Source organism: Argiope bruennichi, chromosome 1 (assembly GCF_947563725.1).
Source record: "Argiope bruennichi chromosome 1, qqArgBrue1.1, whole genome shotgun sequence".
Lineage (NCBI taxonomy): Eukaryota > Metazoa > Arthropoda > Arachnida > Araneae > Araneidae > Argiope > Argiope bruennichi.
Genome location: NC_079151.1, coordinates 93,533,330 through 93,554,428, shown reverse-complemented (window position 1 = coordinate 93,554,428; position 21,099 = coordinate 93,533,330). Strand labels below are relative to the sequence as shown.

At 28.2% G+C, this 21,099-nt stretch overlaps 1 protein-coding gene across 1 annotated transcript in view; it reads left to right on the top strand.

The window, feature by feature from the left end:
• The window catches only part of LOC129980932 (renin receptor-like), a 35,070-nt gene extending 29,836 nt beyond the window's left edge, over positions 1–5,234 (top strand). The window contains exon 8 of the mRNA XM_056091436.1: positions 3,711–5,234. Coding sequence (XP_055947411.1) covers positions 3,711–3,908 — 198 coding nt within the window. The 3' untranslated portion in view covers positions 3,909–5,234. The remainder of the gene's footprint in view (positions 1–3,710) is intronic.
• The last annotated feature ends 15,865 nt before the right edge of the window (positions 5,235–21,099 follow it).

Here is a 21,099-nt window from a genome sequence, read left to right as displayed (position 1 = left end):
TTAAAATATAGATGACCGTAATAGACTGTTTGACAATTGAATCGGTTATTATTAATATAAAAATTTGTGAAAAGTTAAATATTTGTACAGAAAGCACATTCTATTTATAATAGTTTTTTTTTAAAAATATACCGATATTTTTTGTAATATAAACTGTACATAATGGACATTAAAAATTTCAGTTCATGAAAGTTATGATATAAAGGGGGAGGGATTAGAGGATTAAGATGTTATTTAATAAATGCGTCTCGGATTTTTTTTTTTTTTTTTTTTTTTTGCTTTTATGGTGGAAAAAATTTCCTTTTGTAATATTTAACTCAATTGCAATATGCATCCTATTCAGCTCAGATGAAATATTTTACCATTTTCCATTAGAATATTTGTTTATAATCTTTTGAGGAGGTAGATGATATACAATTATATGTGCATATTATGTGTGTATTTAAAAGAAAATATTTGTTCCATCGTAATAAAAGCCTTATTACCCCATGTACTTTTATAACTTTTCAATCGTATGAGTTATGAAATAAAAATGATCTGCCTGTTGAAAGGACATTTTTTTGTAAATATTCTTGTGTTTTTATCTGTGGTTGATTCATACCATTTCTACTCGCATCCCATTCCATCTCCCAAGAATGGCAAGAATAAAAGCGGTAACGCGCATTTGCGGCATATATAATGCGCATAAACATGTCGCAAATGGACGGCCCGTGGAGAATCGGTTCGGGGAAATAGCGCCTGCCTCAGAGGGGTGTTTATTCGCGTTACTAACATTTATTTGTGAGTGCATTCCGATTGTTTTTCTTCTTTATTCTCGTCTAGCCTTTTTCTTTCGGTTGCTGTTTCGACGAAAATATGAAAATAAAGCCTGTGTGCATGCAAGAAATTTTGTTCATAAAAAAAAAAAAGAATTTTTAGAATAAAAAAAATTGTGTGAAAAAATATCTATAGCTATTTCACAAAAAATTATCCGTTTGCTTTATAAAGTGAGCAGTTAATTTTCGATAAGTTTGGATTTAAATTTGAACTGAAGCTCGATTGTGTATTATATGTGTGTTTATATTTTTCTGTTTATAGTCGAGCCAGTTTTATTACTAGTATTTATTTTTAGATTTCTGTATTTTTTATGATGTGCAAAATTACTTGTTTGTCAGATATTTTAATCCTTTTCAAATGACCATATTCAAATTTCTTACAGCTGCGAATTCTATAACATGTATAGAAAAAAAAAATGATGTTCATTTCCACTGATTTCTGTAATAACACCTTGGTTTCACAATCATCAGTATTTTGTTAGATATGATGTAATTTATTACATTTAATTTTTCCGATCATTATTAATTATCATTGCAGTGTTATAATTTCATCCTTTCCTAAAAACAGCTCCTTTATTTGGATTTACCCAGTCTTGAGCATTACAGTGAGCATGAAATTATAAATTTTAATTAAGAGTGAAATTTCTTTTCTGTCTACATATTATGATTAATTAAAATTATATTGTTATCAGCAAAGACGGATTAAAATTACTCGAGTGCTTGGAACTTAAAATTCTTGGGGTTCTTGCTGAAATCGTCACGTGTCGCATTTAAACACTTCAGTCTACATTTTAAAATCATATATTTTTTTATGATGTAATTTATTACATTAATAAATTACATCATTTTTGTACTCGTATTAATCTCTACTTAAGCTAAAGATGAACGTGTGTGTGTGTGTGTGTGTGTGTGTGTGTGTGTGTGTGTGTGTGTGTGTGTGTGTGTGTGTGTGTGTGTGTGTGTTTGTTTGTTTGTTTGTTTGTTTGGCGCTCTACAATCCAGATCTTTTTGATCTAGAGCTATCAAATTTAATGCAGATATACTTTAGAGAGGGAAAATGTTATCTTTTTTTAATTTTTAATTAGAATTTTAATTTATAAATAAACTAGATTTTTATGAGGGGGTATGCAATAACTTCCGAATATATTCGAAATGAGTTTTATGCCTTTAAAAAGTAAGTTCAAAAAATTATGTTTTAAAGTCCAAAAAAATGTTTTTGATGAGGCCATTTTTCTGTAAAATTCTTTAATCTAGAGTTAATTCACTTTTAAACATATTTTTAAGTATATTTCACAGCAATATTTTTAGTGTTGTGAATAAAATCAAATCATTTACATTGCTTCATCAAATATTTGATTATTTGATTTTATTCTTTTTCGAAAGCTAAAGTAGGGCCCTTTTAATAGCTACATAGTTTACAGGACGAATAAAAATAAAATTAAATTACTATATCGCTATATTTAGAAGATAAATTAACCGATCATAATGGCGCTGTGAGGTCTTGGAACTTGTCTCCATACTAAGGCTATTAAAATAACTCACCTTTAATGTCTATCAATTTGACGGAAATATGAATTTAAAGCTTTATCTAACCGATTTAATTGAAATTAAATGAATAACATCGAACGAACTGGTCTTCAAAGACGACTAGTTAACAATATTTTTTATATGATTTAATTTTTATTATGAATTTGATTTTTTTTATAATTGAGATAATTTTATGAAATTATTTATAATTAATTAAACTAAGCAATTAATTACACTTTTCTTAACAACAAAAAAACAAACAAACTGTGATTGTTCTAACGATTAATAAATGATATTTTCTGCTTGTTAGTGATTCAGAAAAATTTGAAAAGAATTAATTTTAATTTATTTAAGGACTATATAATATATAGTTAAAATGTAATGAAGTAATGAATTGAAGACTGAAAGTTTTAAGCATTGTGGATATCAAAAGCAATAGAAGTCATAAAAGGACTTTTCATGTTCACTCTTTAGAATAATTTAGTTAAAAAAAAAGAAAAAAGAAAAGAAAAAGAAAGAATGAAAGAAAAAGAGACTAGAAGTAATTGATAAATGCAAAACTGTAACTAAACAGCATGTTTTTAAAAATAATAAACGTTGCAAAATAATTCTTATTGATTATTAGTAGCATACAATTATTAAGTAATTACTAATTTTTTTATTTTAAAATATGTCAACCTTCTTTCCTGATACCGCCGTGGCATAGTTAAATTAATGATATTAACATCATTAATTTAATCATGTTTTGCTAACTTTGATGAACAACACCTATAAAAGTTTTTGTAAATCATGCTTGGATCATAAGCATGAGTGTTCTGATTGGTTTGATGTGCTTGCAAAGTGGCGAATGTAATTGGCAAAAATGGTCTAATTATCGAGATTATATGTCAATGCTTCATTTTGCGATTTCCCTCGAAAATGGAGATGGTGAGAGCGATAATTGAGGGCGTATTTAAAGATAAATTAGAAATGGGCGAAGTTTTTACTGTATTTGTTGTTGGAGGACTCTGTCGAGATTTTTTTGTAGTCCATGTGCATACAAATAGTAGTTTAAGGATTTCTCTCGAAAATGTCTAATGGTATAAGACAAGTGACCATTGATGACGTATCTGAAGAATCATAAAATTTTATGTGGAATAAAAATTGGCAAAATTAGATTAGTAGGTAGGGTTGGGGGACTAATTTTTTTCGTTTTGCTAGTTATTTTAAATATATATTGATCTAAGATATTTAGGTTTAAATATATAGAAATATGGCTTGATTAATTTATTTTGTTTAGACATTATTTGAAGTATGATATATCAAGGAATGCTTTTAGTGTTTGTATGTTATGTTAGAGATTTAATTAATTTGTAAATTTTTTTTCAGGCCCCCCAGAAAAAGAATCCTTATAATTTGGCCCCCGAATACGACTCCATGTTTCCCGTTGTCTTCGCCATTCTGCTGTTCGTGGGTGTCATGTTGGTAGTCTCCCTTATGGGCGTAAGCATGGCGCTAGCGAATATGGACCCAGGCAAAGATTCCATCATCTATAGGATGACCAGCCAAAGGATGAAGAAGGATTAAAAACGATAAAATTGTATAGTTCCTCAATTTGATTTTGAAAGTCACTTTTTTTTTTTTCTGGGTAAAAGTAAATATTTTCAAATTTTGGTTGTAACTTTTGTGCATGGTTAAGTTTTTTGTACTGTTACATAAATTATTCTGAATTTCGTCTGCGTACCAAAGAATATAAACTTGAAACATGCAATCGGGAGCAAACTAATATTTTATGGGTCATTTTGTATTGTTACATCTGCTGAAATATCTTCCATGTTTGACATACTTGAAAAATTGATACTTTAATTGTTTAGTTGCATTTTTTTTTCCATTTGTAATATAAGAATTTATATATATATAGTAGCATTTTTAGAGAAATTCGATTTGTTTAGTACTTAAAACTAACTGGTATGTTAGCAAAAAGTTAATAAAGCCCAAATATCTTTAAGTATATATCGGTAAGTAGTATTCTTCAGAAGTTTTAAAATAAGATTAAAATGTATATTTAATATAAGAATGTCTTATTTTCATAATTACAATGCAAAACAAAAGAAATTAAAGTACTACTCTTTTCGGATATTTTTCATATAATTGCATGCTTTTTTTTTATAATTGAAGTATAAATTATAAAATCATGTAAACGGGTTTATTCTTTTTTTCTATCTATAAAATATTTATTATCTTCCTACTTTTAATTAATATTCTTAATATTCTAATATAACAACTAAAATAAGTTAAAAATTGGAAAAAAATCGTATTTTTCATTTTTTTAAATTATTTTATGGATTTTCTAAATTTTTTTTGATATCATTTTTTATATATTCCTTCTTCGAATAGAATTATAGTCAAGAATATCTGTTACTCTAGGAGATGTGTGTCGTCCTGTCTGTTTTAAATGTATTTATGTTATTGAATGGACAATTGTAAATAAATTATTTGTTGTGATGGAGAATATATTGTATTTAAACAGAATTTTGAAAATTTTTTGTCATTAAATGTTAGTCATCAAATGTAGCACTGCATTCTAAGTTAAACCATTTGTTTACTCATTCCATTTTTACATATGAGATCTTAGTAAAATTCCCGAGTCTTATCTATGTCATTTTTATAATAAAAATGTTATAATTTTGTTTAGAACCTTTTTTAATATAAGATTCTTCTGCTGTAGATATTTCAGCTTTGGCATCATGTCTGCTGTTAGATCTTAAAATAATAAAATACTTCAAATAAAAAAAAAAGGAAATTATCTTCTTTTTTATTGTTTGTTATTTATTGAATATTATCTTATTTGATTATTTTTAAGGAAGTTTAGAGTGAATTTGGAATTATGTCTGTGCTGCAATTTGAACAAATATTTCAATTCATTATGTTGCGATTTATAAATAAAACAGATTTTTATTCCTTTCTGCTTTTTATATTTGTAGTAAAATTTGGGTTTAAAATTTTATTTACTATATATTAGATTTTCTTAAAATGGTGCATTGATATTTGAGAATAATTTGATTAATGATTGGACACAATACATTTTTCAAATAACAAATATGTAAATCCTTTGATGATTGAACACAATACATTTTTCAAATAACAAATATGTAAATCCTTTGATGATTGAACACAATACATTTTTCAAATAACAAATATGTAAATCCTTTGATGATTGAACACAATACATTTTTCAAATAACAAATATGTAAATCCTTTTATTAATAAATAAGAAAAAAAGGAGGAATGACTAAAAAATTATTTTCAAACCTATGTGTGCATTGTCTCGAAAACTTCGCATAATATATGTGTGAGTAAGTGTACATTGATGCATTTCAGTACTATTATATTTTAATTTGTTTAAACTATAGTTTAAATAAGTTTATGAAATAATGAAATCCTACATTTTTTTTAAATAAACAATGTGTGTTTCTTCTTCACATAAAGAGAATATAATGTTTAGTTTTAGGCTGTTACTAATACGGTTTCGCGACGTATTAGTAACAGCCTAGATTATGTAGTGTAAAACAGAAGCTATATATTGGTATTAGTCCTTTGTGCATTAACGTTGTTGTCGCCGTTACGGAAAAATATCCATGATTTGAAACATCGGCTCTTTGGTGTTCAGAGACACTTTTGAACAACACATTTAACCTATCTTGAACAGATTTGTGATCTTATGTCTTTTAAATGAGAGTAGGTTTATCTGTTATAAAAACAACAAAGAAAGCGGCAATTTCTTTTTAAAACTTTTTTCCTATAACATTAGCTTGCATATTATGTAAAATTTTAAGCTTTTCTTTTTCCTTAATTTAAGATTAATTTACTTCTTAAGGATATTATGGGTTTAAATTTTCTATTTACTAAATTGCACTATTTATCAAATTGTCATCTTTACTCAGAGTGATCGAAATCTCCAAATACAAAAGGAAAAGAAAATATTTAATCATAAATATTGTTATGGGAAATTCTCTACAAAATCCTTAAATTCAACTACAATCAACGTGCCCACCACTGTAGTTTGTGTATGGTGAAACTGTCCAACAAGTGCAATAACAAATAAGACTGTTTATTCAACACGGTGACATGAATACACAGATGACAGATACAGAGTCGAGACGTGCATTAGAACAGACTTACAATTAACAGCAGCATTCTAGTAGTAGTTAATCAGTAGTAAATAACCACAACAGCATACAAAGCGACCGACAGAACTAAGTAGGAAGAAAAACTTGAAACAACTACTAACGATGATTCCTCCAAACATCTGTTATATTCACCACTGTCTCCTCGCTGTAGCCACGCTCAACTGCCTACTCGGTACTATACGACGCTTCAATTCTTGACTCCAGGACTCGGCGCGTAGCTCAATCCTTGAATCACTTGAGTTCCATTCAACGCTTGCGCTTCACTGGATTGACTCAACACTGACTCTGACTTGGTCTGCCAGCTTTTTATAGCTTCTGAGAACAGAACATAGAAAGTTCTTGAAGGGTCACTCTAATTCGCCTCCTATTGGTAATCACCAAAATGCTTGGCGATAAAAATCTTCCATTTAAAAATCTATTTCCTAAAATCTTCCATTTTGTTGCAAGTCGCCAAGCCCTGTTGTCATTGATCCGACATCCATCCAGTTTTCAACAGAGCTATCCGTAAAACTGTCTTTCTTACTTTGGTACGAACTGTGCTAGGAAGCAAGATATATATCGGACTTATAATTGAATCTCGGACTTTTTAAAGAATGAATCATTTATGGAAAAAAATCCACATTCATTTCGACTTGTTGAATTTATGTTGCATGAGTCATTTCCAAGTCCTGTTCTTCGTTATTTAAAGTTTGGAATCAGTAAAACTTACCCTTAAAGGATAGACTATTGATATTTTGGCAGTGATATTGTCCTCACACCGTTTTATTCAGGTATCAAAAGAAGGAAATAATTCTTACTCTAGTTGAATTGAGGAAGTTTAAAAATTTTTAAGGTTAATTATGTCAAACACTCATTTATGTAATTAATTATAAACCAGCAATTTTTTCTTTGTGTTGAATACACATATGAAAAAAAAGGAAAAAAAAATGAGAATGCTACATTTAAAATTCAGCTTATACCAGAGAGATTCTTTGTATTAGTCCCATTAAAATTTTGATCCAAAACAAATTGTGTAAAAGCTTATAAATCTAAACTACATTTCTAATCTAGAAAAGAAAAGGAGGATTGTGCATTGATCTTGAACTTGAATAAATTCAAAAGAATACATATCCAAAGGTATTCGGAATCAAAATTACTAATATCTTCGGGTATATCAACTAATCCTTTATAAAATAGATTTAAATTTGATAAAAAGGCCATGGAATTGATGAATTAGGCAAAATATATCGCTTTAATGCGATTTGTTTTGTATACTAGACATAATTTTCTTTTAAAGTAGTCTACGTTTATAAAGCAGTTTTTGGTCAAAATTCACATTTTTTTTATTAATTGTTTTATTTTAAAACCCATTTGTTTGGGTTTCCAAATCTGTGTTTGTTTTAATTTTACGATAAATAGGAACCGAGATAAGTGATTTTTATAAACCACTGTAGATAAAAACGAAACCGAAAGTTGAATGTTTTTCAACATTTTATCAAATACACGCCTCTCTGAATTATATTTTAGTTTATAATATGTTTGTTCTATTAGCAAGCCACGTGTATTAGAATATGTTTTGAGTAGTTTTTATGCCGAAAGAATTGGCAATTACATCTGCTCTTGAACATTGTTTATGTTCACAAAGCATTTTTAGTTGGGAAGACAGCATTTGTAGCTAAAAATCCCTTAATTTCCCTCATTCAAACAAACAAAGCATTTTTAGTACAAGACAAATGAAAACCTTTAAATGAATTTTTTTTTAAAAACTTGGATTTCGTAAAAAATTTCATTTGCAAAACATGATATCTTAAAAACTTATTGATATATTGCCTTTGCATTTTCTGTCTATGTTACCTTAAGTGTTTCAAAGGCAATGAACTAGGGATGTAACTTCGAACTGAGGAGTTTTTGTTTTAGAGCTGCCTAATGTAAGTTTGAACAACGAATTTTGTGAAATTTTCAATACAGAAATACTTGATTAGTTATAACTTTTTGAAAATGCATATATTTTTTGGATTCTAGTTTATTCCCTTCGCTATAGCTGTAAATATGTTGTGTATAAAAATAATTGGGATATGTACAATATAGTTTTTTTCTATAGTGTATTGCTTTTTGTTGCAGTTTTTACCATTTTTTACCCAAATTGACACATTTTACAGAATTTCAATTGGCACAGAATTTCCTAATCAATGTTTTTCATTATTTTCAATCACATTGATCCAGAAAATGAATTGAAATAACTCATTAGAGGAATTTTTCTAAAATTTGCCTCCGTAGGTAGACAGATATCTCTATTTATATAAAATCTTACAAATTCTTTTCCTTTTTGTACTTTGTTTTCCAAGAATAAACTTATTTCTTCTGCACATCTACAAAATAACATATACTATGCAATTAAATAGATTTAACATAATGGTCTTAAGACTGACTATATATCAGACTTTCGGTATTGTATGTACTCTATAAGTATGTAGCCTTTTCTATGGAATTTTTACTTTCCTTATATTTTGATTGCGGGGCTATCAAATAAAATAATATTTACTCATTGCATTTCAGCTTTAAAGTTCACCCGCAAAAAATAATAAAAGAAATGCTCGTTGACATGGAGCAAATCGAAATACCTCAGCCCTACATCTGCATCTTTCTTTTGCCTCGATTCAATCCTGAATTTTTATTCCATCGACATCGCCCGAATTTGTCAAAGTAGGTCAAATGCAAACATCGCAAATATAAGCCTCGGTTCATTCGTCATCCGTGCCATTTTCTGTGCTGCTCGGCCAATGGCATGATGCACGATTTGCATGGATCCGGTTACTTCCGATCTGCGGAATAAGGCCGAATTGAATTAGGATTATTCTTTGTGCCGGAAAGCTTGGGTTCTCCCGTCTTTCACTTTCGTTTATTTATTAGGCAAGAATTCAGGCAGAAGGGATTCCTTGTTTACGGAATGTAACCGGAATAAGCAAGTTGGATTCCAGCCTTTAGAGCAGCATCCTTTAACACGCATTCGTTATACGCAAAAATATTTGGTATATCTCGGAAGTAATAAATCTAAGACATAATATGATTATAGAATGATTTATTTGTTTAATTATCAATTTAGTAGTTGTTTAAGGCGTTCAAGTGGTTCGCCAGGAATATTGGTTATACTTGTATTTGTTTTCAGATAAATCTTTTAAATATAACTTCCAAACCCGTGATTCCATTAAATTGTTAGATATTAATTTCAATTATCTTATTTCAGTTATTTTCATTGTGTACATGAACCTCTCCAATGGAGATATTCTCACAGTATAATAGAATTATTAAAAATATAAATATCCTGCTCATTTATGCTCTAAATCTCGCAATATTGTAATTTCACTTTGTTTTATCTGTTTTGGGAACTACACAGAAATTTTTTTTTTAACTAAACACTGTTTTATTTAGCTTTCAAGAATCGAATAAAATCACGTAGTTAAATATTTAATGTAACAAGATGGTTTGAAATGGTTTGAATTTCAGAATAACAATGTATTCTTTTACTAGAAATTAAATAAAAAATATTTTTTAAGAATTTGCCAAAATTCAGAAAAAAATTTGCATAGATATTAAACTGGTATTATTAAAAAGACCGTTTTCTCTATTTTAATAAGGTGTAAAATTCATTTTTGTACAGTAATAGTTTTGGAAACTATTGCGGAAAAACGTCACTTAATATTTAATTAATTAAAATGCAAGTTAAATTTTTTTTTAAATCGCTCCGAAATGCATATTCCAACCCTCCAAAGTATATATGTGCGAAATTTGGTAGTTGTAGGTCAAATGGTATAGCCTATAGAGCGCCGACACACATGCAGTCATCTTTATTACAGTACACTCCCGATTATCCGCGGAATTGGGTGGCGCGGCCGCCGCGGATAATCCGAAAAAAGCTAAAAACGGGTATAGCAAAAAAGAAAACAGTCATTCCAACTTTGAAAAATCGTTTTATATACAATAAAATGTAAAATAAACAGCAGGAAATGTTTAACTAACGCTTAATATTTTAGTATATCACTCAAAACTAACCTAAAATGCATTTTGTTAATGAAAACAGAAAAGTGCTTTGTACTTACGAGAGGCGTCAAGGATACACAGAAAAATTAATACATATATACTGTTTTAATACTGTAATGTATTATGTAATTACAAAAGCATAACTGTAAAACTGCACTTTTTTGAAAAAATCAGTCAAAAAAAAAAAAAAAAAAAGATAAAAACTTTGCGCGGCAGGCGCGGATAATCCGCACCGCGGATAATCGGGAGTCTACTGTATTAGTATAGATTATATAAGGTTTTACCAAGCTTGTATTAATTGCGATCAAATTATTGTTGTCCCAGGCTAAGAGCACGGGTTGGGTGCTAAACGAGAATGGAGTTAATTTTTTAAATTTATTAAATACTTGTCAAATTTGGCTACCGGCTGATTTGCTCGAATTATTAATTTGCGAAACATTTCTTTTAAATTTTCTATACTTATCTTGGTTTTAACTGTTCCCGCAGCAAAAAGAAGTTTGGAACTTTAATTTTTATAGACATTTATTTGCACTATTTTAAAAGCTGTACACCGTCCTGTTCAGATCTGCATGTGCAATTCCTGTCTTTCATTTGAAGTTTGAGCTTTAATTTAAAATGGGAAATGATTGAACTTCAATTGATGTAATTGCTTGCTAAAACGGATCGGAGTCATAAGGATAATTTATAGAGTCATTGAACATTGAAGTTTTGTGTTAAATAGATATGTTTTATGATTATACATCTTATGACTTTTTTTTTTTTTGAGGAAAAACGTTAAGCTAAAAATTTTATAATATATTTATATGCATCCAGTCCTTTTACAGTAAAGAGCAAAGAAGCATAAAGATGAACAAAATTTAAACAATCTTAATTGTTAATTCCTGAAATTAAATTTTAAATTTAACCATCGCAAAATCAATAATATTTTCACAAATATTATTAAAAGTATACTTTTAGGGAAAAATATTTGATAATAACATATAACAAATAACATATAACATATAACATCATATAACAAATATAAAATAATTTGATATATGATATAAAATATTTGAAGTAATAACAGAAATGGTTTGAGTTTCATTATACAGCGAAAAGTAGGGTTGTAAAATGCACTTAAACATGTATTTTTAATTTGCTAAAATTAGAGAAAAATAGTCTGTAATTAAACTAATATCAGTGAAAAAATAAGTTTTTAAAAATTTAAATCTGCCTAAAAATAATTGTTATCTAAATCTGCTTAAAAATAATAATTATCTAGATAAATATCAAAACCTCGATTAATTTTAATTAATTAAAATAAAAATAAAAAGAACCAATCCAATATGCACATTTCCATCTCCCAAAGTGTGCTTGAGTCAAATTTGATAGCTACAGCTCAAACAGTTTGTTCCACAGAGTGCCAATGCACACACATGCTCGCATTCCTTTTCATTATTTGTAAAGTTTATTAGTTTGTATTATTTCTTGTACAAATAAGATTATTATTATTTGTAATTTTGTATGTTTATGTACTGTATGTTAAGGGCTGCTCATTACACAAGAACTATACCTAGGTGATTTTTTTTTCGGTTCTAACTCAAATAAAATTTTGAAGAATATTTTCAACATGAGCGTTCAAGCCGAATTATGATTTTTGAAAGAAAAAAAAAATGGTGCAATCATTATCTAAAGTCTATGGATAAATAATCGATTTCCATGAAGTTTTGGATATTTTAACTATCTCTAAGATAATTTGCAAAAAATATTATTGAACAAAAATAATTTTGCATAATCTCAAATTAAAATAAAAACAATTATCGTTTTATTGATAATAATTTTTTTACATATAATATTTTTAAATTTTTTATTTATTTTTAAAAAAAATATTTAAAGCTTATTCTACTACATTATATTTCATTGTTGAAGTGAAATTCAAAACCATTTCATTGCTGCTATTAATATATCATTCTGGTTCTAATCCCTTTTTGAATATCGAGATATGAAAATTCCATTCATTTTTACATGCTAAGTTGGTTTCAGTGTAAGATATATTTTAAATAAAATTTCTGAAATTTTGCTGCATTTAAACATAATATTTAACTTCAAAATTAAGCAACAGCGAATTTTTTTTTAAACTGTACTCATTTATAAGCATAGTTGCTCTATTCTGTGATAGAATTAAATGTATTAAAAAAATGGACCGAAAATTGTCGAAAAGTAGAACTTAATGAACAGAATGGTGTGAAGCTTCTAAAATAATTTGAATCCTTTGTCTATTCAAATTTAAGTAAGAAAATATTTTATTAAGAAAGATCAAGTTTCAAAAAATATTTATTATAAATTTTAAGAAATCATTAATTTTGGCAAACCAACTGATCGCCAAAGGCAGCTATTTTGCAATTAGAGTAATGCCTTTGAAAACTTACCATTGCCTCGATTAACTGTTTTCATAGGGGCCGTACAAAGGCTACACCTTAAGTGTGAAGCTAACGTTTTAGAAGGAACGTTAAGTGTGAAGCTAACGTTTTAGAAGGAACGTTAAGTGTGAAGCTAACGTTAGAAGGAATTTACACCCATTGTAGAATCAATCTGTACTACATTACTGTACTACACTGTACAATCTGTACTACATTGTAGAATCATCTGTACTACGTAATTACATTGATTCCTTCTTCGATTGCATTATATATATGTATAATTAATGCAGCAAAAAAATTAGAAAAGCAAAGCATATTTTATCCCTCTGTAACTTCAAAAACGGAAAAATTCTTTTGTTTATATTCCAAAATTTCACTTCAAAAAGTTACTTTGGAAATCTTATGCATTCGTAATCTAAAAGCATGTTTCTGTTGTAACAGTAATTCAGCGTAATTGCATAATTTTTTAAATTACAATTACTTATACATTTTAATAAAAAGATCACAAAGCAAATTTAATTTATTTGTCTTTGTGTTTTTAGATTATCGTTTTTGAAATGCCTAGAGGTAAACACTAAGACAGATTTGGTTAAAAATTTGACGCAATTCTACAATTTATGTGGAAAAATTGCGTACGAATTTTCAACTATCTAGCTTTTTACCTTTTGTCGTTTTTGTGTTTACTCTCACTCCAATAGGAAAACAGGCAAATTCCATGTGAATGTATTTCATCAAAATGTGGACTACAGACTTGGACCACATACAAAATGTTATTCGTCTAGCTCTAAGTATTTTTTAGTTATCTTATAGGCAGGCAGAGATAAATCTAAACATCTATTTTTCTTCTTCATAAAGGTCTGAAATGTGAAAATGTATTAAAATTTCGTCGTAAAATTTCCTGACGATGACAATAATTTATATTTGCATACTTTAGTATAGAAGAAAGTAAAAAGGAAAGGACAAAATGGGTGTTTTTCATATCCTATAAATTTGTCATCTACCAGTTGTTTTGCATTCTTGTAAAAAAATTTTGAATTCAAGTTCTAATTATTGAAAATGAATTAATTTAGCTTGTGATGTTAGTTAAAATGGATTGAAACTCAAAGCGATTCCCAGTTGTTATAAGTTTTGATAAAAGCTTGAATACTTTTTAATTTTTTAAAATTTTGAATGTTTAAATACATTTTTGATCTTCTTGGCATGAAATTTTTTATTTAACGAGAAGAATAAAATAATTTTAAAACGAATGAACAAACCGCAAATATTAATTATTCTCCTGAAAAATAATTTCATGTGAAAACCCCCGCAAAATTAATAGTGAAATGATATTGATGAAATTTACTTCGTTTGGGAAATGCTGAGTTAATTTATGATTTTGTATATAAAAGAGAAATTATTTTCTTATCCAATTAAAAAGATTATTTTCAATTGAAGTGAAAATATTTATTAAAGTTTTAAATCTAAACAAAGTTGGACCGATGGAGATACCAGAATTTTGGTTTCATTTTGATTTTTAGTTTTATTAAAAATTTAGATTATATATTAAATAAATAGTTGCATAAAAACATGGGCTCTTTTCAAAAACAAGAATTTCTGCTAAATTTAAGTTGAATAACCATCGTCAGAATGCGATGTATTCATTTATATTTCTTGAAACGAATAAGTAAAATACTACTAAAATAAAAAATAAATAAAAATGTTCTAAACTTTTGGAGAACGAATAAACAAAAATGTATTTACCATTTTCAAAAATTTATAATCAAATCATTGAGAGATTATCAAATAAAACTCATGATAAAGAGTTGACAAAATTAGTGATACTTATGAAGTTTATTGAATTAAGCAGGAAAAATATTTTAGTCTGATTGCAAATGAAAAAGAATTACAAACTATCAAGTATTAAAAAAAGAGCAGAGAAAAAATTTCGTTTACTGATGTTTTTTATGTCCCAAAGAAAATGTTTCATTTTGCTTCATCGTAAAGATATCAAGCAAACTTAATAAAAGTTGAAACTTTCAAATCTCATAAGTATCACTAATGCTAACGATGACAAATGTATGCAAAACTCAAATGGCAAAAGGAGTTCCCGGTGCCACTAACAAAATCCCTATCTTTCTCCCTTTACCTCCCGCAGTTACGGTCACGGTTACTTAATCCAGTTGTTAAGAATTTCCTTCCGCTCACTTGAATCGGGAAACGAATCATACGGTTTTTGGAAACTATTCTCAGACCTCATCTGTCTGAAAAGATTAAAAAAAGGTCTTTCTAGAGAGCAAGACATTTAGTCAATTTTTCTCCCATTTTCATTTACATTTCTCCCCGCTCTCTGACAGCTGGTATTTGATCATCTCTAATTGGCAACGCAGAGATATCGTTTGGTTTCTTTTTTATGCTCATTTTTTTCTTCCGTTTTCTTTCCTAATAATGTAAACTAAAATAAATTTTCATTAGGTTCGACAGAGCGAGTAAGTTTTTCTAGAAGCATTTATTTGTTATTAATTTATAAAATAATTCTTGGTCAGCCATGGCTTGTGTATGTGCGGTAATTTGTAAATGTTCGCTTGAATGAAAATGTACATCTTTGTATCGTTTTTTAGAATCTCTGTTTTGATTTAATTCAATTTATTTTCTTTTATTTTGCATGAATATTATGAAATATTTGTGTTTCAAAAACACTTTTCCTGAAGTTATGTCAGTTTTAAATGAAATAAACGATACTGTATTTTAATTACATATCGAATTTCCAAAATAATACAACTATTAACGAATGAATGCTTTTCAGGAGAGCACGTGAGAAATTTCGATCAATCCACATAAAAGAAATACCTTTATTTAAAATAGAGAAACAATTTTATTCTCATTATATTGTTTATTTAATGCATATTGCTGTAATAGCGCATCCTTGGAGGACTATATCAGAGATTAAAATTATTAATCCTATTTTTTTTTCTTTCGATTCTTCCTTCCGTTGCAGTAAGATATAGTTTTAAAATACTTCAGAGAAATTCCCGATTTCGAAAATTCCTGAATATTTCTATGAATCTTTTCATATTATACCAGTTCAATGTAATAGTATTTTCTTCAATTTTTTTTCCTCCAATAAAGAATGTTGACTCAAATCTTTTCGAATTCAACCTTTATTGCAAATGGCAAAACATTGTAACAAATTTCAGGGAAATCTCTGGTCGTATCATGGAATTTCATGTGAATACTGCTGCAGTTAAGTCCGATTTAAGGGAACTGACAATGACAATGCGAGTGTATTTGAATTATGTCAAACATCATTATATAAAAATATTAGTTAAAATCCTGGATTATTAAGAACAACATTATTTCTTAAACACATAGTTACGGGAAATAACATTGTTATCTTCTTATTTGATATCTATAACTACCTAAAAAACCAGTCTTCAAACTTCAATTTGGTTTGATGGAGTTTATTGGTGCAAGAACCAATTATGATTAAACTGCGCCAAACATCTGGTGAGAGTTAATCTTATTTTAAAAGTTTGCTTCTAAAAGCCTGTCAACTTGTAAAATATGCTAAAAGTAGTCACATGGTGAAATACAATCTAAATTTCATTTCAGAATCAGATCAAAAAGTAAAAGCCAATAATTTATAAAAGGGTAAAAAAAAGGGGGGATGATGAACTTTACGAAGAATGCCTTTTAATTTTATATTGGGAGAATGAAAGCAGCGGATGCGTCGATTATTAAATTGTGGAAATTCTATTAAAATGTATTGAATTGTCATAGGACATTGACATAATGTACATTGGGATGAGGGTTCCTCCAACAGCAAATATTTAAGTGTGAGCCGTGTGTAGCCAATTCCTAATCTGGTAAAAATTATATCAAGTGTTCTATTAGGCAAACAAGGCCAACAGTCTATTAGGTGTTTAATACTCACAAACTCTTCGGAAGAATGACATTTGAAATATATTGAATCATGTCAATAGAGATTGATCCTGAATTATTGATTGATCTTGGAATAATAACATCCTGGTTTATTAGAAAAAACTTCATATTCTATTCATATATATGCAGATAATATTATTGTTTCCACACATATTTCATACTAGCCGCCTTTGGCGACCAGCCGGTTCGCCAATCTTAATGTTCGTTAAAATTTTAATAATTAAATATTTTATGCAATTCCAACTTTAATAGATTCTTCAGCAAAATATTTTAAAACTTCAAATTTTGATAGTCATATAATTCACTCATAATATTATAAAGGCCTTCAGTCATAACGTGATATGTATCTCTCTAATTTTCTGTTACCCCTCGTAGAATTTATGCTTTAAATTAAAGTGTCAATGATTAATCTGCAATTAATATAATAATATTTTTTACTGAAACAAAGCATTTTTTAATAATATGATAACTGATAATAGAGTCACTGAGCGTTTAAACTTTATGGGCACTAAAGAATATCTTTCTTAATTTATGTAATATCTCAAGAATTTGTTAACAAAATTTTCTCAGATTCATCATGAACGGATCGATTCATTAACAATGTTTCATTTTAAATGCATCAAACACTAAGAAAATAAAATGAATCGTTTAAAATAATCGGTCGAAAACAGGTTTAAAAAAACTACTTAAAAAACGATGTACTTAAAACTATAAGCATATATAAAAAATATATAACTAACATAAATACAATTTAATTACAAAAGCATGCAACTAACCTAAAAATAATTTAAATCATTGAAAACAGGTTAAAAAAACTACTTCAAAAACGATGTACTTAAAACTATAAGCATATACAAAAAATATATAACTAACATAAATACAATTTACTTACAAAAGCATACAACTAACCAAAAAGTAATTTAAATCGCCGTTGATAATGGTTGCTATGCCAACAATCAGAATGCGCATGCGTGAATTTTCTTCGCCAGTTGGGTAACGCAAATGCGTGAATTTTTCTACGCCAGTTGGGGTAACGCTATGCAGATTATACATTTTTAATTTCCTTTATTCTCTGTTATTTTAATTCAAAAGTACTTCAGAAGGAATCTGAAACATGGATTAATTAACAATGTTTAATTTTAAATGCATAAAAGATTAAGAAAATAAACAGAATCGCTTGAAATAATCGGCCGAAAAATGTTAACCCTAGCCTCATTACTGTTGGGAGGAAAAAAAAAAGCCTTACTCATTTGGCGGTGGGGAAAATGGAAGATATTTTTGGCGGAAAAGTTAGTTTTTAATTAATAATTAAAATTCTAATTAAAAATTGAAAAAAAGGGACCCCAGGTGCACATTCCCGATCTCTAAGGTATACATGTACCAAGTTTGATAGCTGTATGTCAAATGACCTGGCCTGTAGAGCGCCAACACACACACACACACACACACATACACACACACACACACACACACACACACACACACACATTGAGCTTTATAATAAGTATAGATAAAATGCTACATACGTACATGTGAAAGGAAAGAAATCTTATTAACATACTTCAGAATATTATTCTGAAAATGTATTTGTATAAATTTTGATTTTCATGGGAGTTTCTGGTAACTCATTTCTGTCTCCAAACAGGTAAAAATTACAAAAAAAAAAAAAAAAAAAAAAAAAGATAGGATGGAATAATATCTTTTGGAAAGATTTTCTTCAAATCCCCTTATATTTTATTTCAAAACAAATCCAACTCTCATCGTTGTATTTTTTTGGCGCCGGGAAGACCAACCGGCGTCTACTCGTCCGGCATTTGAAAAATTATTGAACTATCGAATCGCAGTGAAATTGAATTCTACGTCTCGTTGGCCATCGCACAAAATATTCCGTCTCTTCCGTCATGTTCAGAACTGCAGCCACATCTTATAAATAGTAGTCTATCAAAGGCGTTCCTCTCCGCGGGCGGCTCGTTCCTATGTTTTAAAGATGAGGTTGCTTAACCACTATGACTTGTCCGTTTCAAACCCACTAAGCTCCATTAGAAACGAGATATGACGGGACACGAGAAGGAAATAGAGATTTCATATTTTCCTTTTTTGAGGTTATCCGCTGGAAAGACAGTAAGGAAAATTCGGCTTCAAGAATATAGTTTTCCACGCATTTTTACATATGTACTAAATTATTGATTAGTTTTCTATAAATAGTTCATTTCTAACTAAGGTTTATTGAGAAATATAAACTGAAGAAAACTTAAAAATTTTATAAAATTGAATCTTACAGTTGCAAAATTATTCATCACTAAAATCTGTACTACCTACTACAGATTACCTGTACATATTTTCTAACTAAGGTTTATTTAAAAATATAAACTGAAGAAGTTTAAAATTTTAGAAAATTGAATTCTGTAGCCTGCAAAATTATTTATCTCTAAAATCCACTACCTATACCTAATTTCTAATTAAGGTTTATTTAAAAACACAAACTGAAGAAGGTATAAAAATTTTATAAAATAGAATTCTATGTCTTTAAAATTATTTATATTTAAAATCCACTTCCTATAACCTATTTTCTAATTAAGGTTTATTTCAAAACTGAAGAAAGTTAAAAAAATTTAGGAAATTGAATCCTTTAGCTGCAATACTATTCATTGCTAAAATCCACTATATATATATATATATATATATATATATATATATATATATATATATATATTTTCTAATTAAGGTTTATTGAAAAATATAAAATGAAGAAGGTTTAAAAATTTTAGAAAATTGAATCCTGTAGCTTCAAAATCAATCCCTTAAAATCCACTACCTATAACCTGTTTTCAAGTTAAGGTTTATTTAAAAACGCAAACTGAAGCAGGTTTAAAAATTTTATAAAATTGAATCTTATAACTGCTAAACAATTTACCGCTAAAATTAAAATTATTAAGAATGAAGTTTAGTTGCATTTGTCAATTCACTGGTTTTACTGTGTATTCTTCACTGGTTTCATACCGTCGATGCATCAATCAGGGCATTTTTAGAATTTTAAATAACAATCTTTCATAAATAGTAAAGCTTTTCATAGATATTATAACTCTAAACAAAAGTTATGGAATGTATAAATATTTTATAATTTTATATTTGAGTCCCAAATAGGTGTCATCTAGTTAGGTAGTAGAGAATATAAATCCGTTATATGGCTGGCGTTTTGTGCTTGAAGTAAAATAAGTTTTTTTGGTATTGATTTCTTGATATTAAATCATAGTCAATGTCGAGGTTCCCAAGTATTTGCATCATGCCATCAAGAGGACATTAGATCACCTAGATCAGATTTAACATAGATCAGTCTCACATACATCATTTTTTTTTTTTTTTTTGCAGTATTGGAAGAATCTGAAGTTCTCTGGTTCTCAAGATCCAGATCTCATCAGTAGGCCAGTATAGCAATGAGAAAGGAAGAGAGATAATAGAATAATATGAAACTATATATATAACAAGCGCTCTTAGATGCGAAGACTTGATGAGATATTTTTTAATTAAAAAAAAGTTATTTTCTAAAAGCAAATTCCTTATCATTTCAAGGAATGATTAAGGAGCTTTAAAAAAACTTTCAGGAACTCATGGTGTGTTTTTCAAATTTGTTTTTGATTTTTTCATTTCATCTGAATTACGTGAATTAATTAATACAATTAATTACTTTCAAAAGCAAAATAGAGGTATCGTAAGTCCACTGAGTGTTAAAGATCAAATTCGTGGCATAGATAAATCTATAGACTTCGTACAAATATGCTTTGATATATGGGAAGAGATTCATTTGAAGTTTTCATTAGAATTTTAATTAACTAAAAATTAAACTGAATTTTGGCGTTTTTCTACAGTGACAAGAAATGTTATAACGCAATAATGAATTTTGCATAGTTTCAAATTTTAAAACATTGTATTTTTAATGATTCCAATTTAATAGTTGCATAATGTTTTTCTGAATTTTGGCAATTTTTTAGATATATTAATCGTCTAATTTTACAACAATAGATTATATTGTTGATCTCCAATTCAATCTGTTTCGTCTAATATTTAATAGCGTGATTTTCTTTCATTGTTGAAAACTAAAGAAGAAAGATCTATGATGTTAAGAATAAAAAAGAAATTGCTGTATAAGAGTTATGATGTCATAGGACTAGTACCTGTTAGAAATGAGTTTTGTCTATAATAAACTGAACATATGTAAAATAATTAAAATGGTACGTCTTTAATGCCTAACAATTT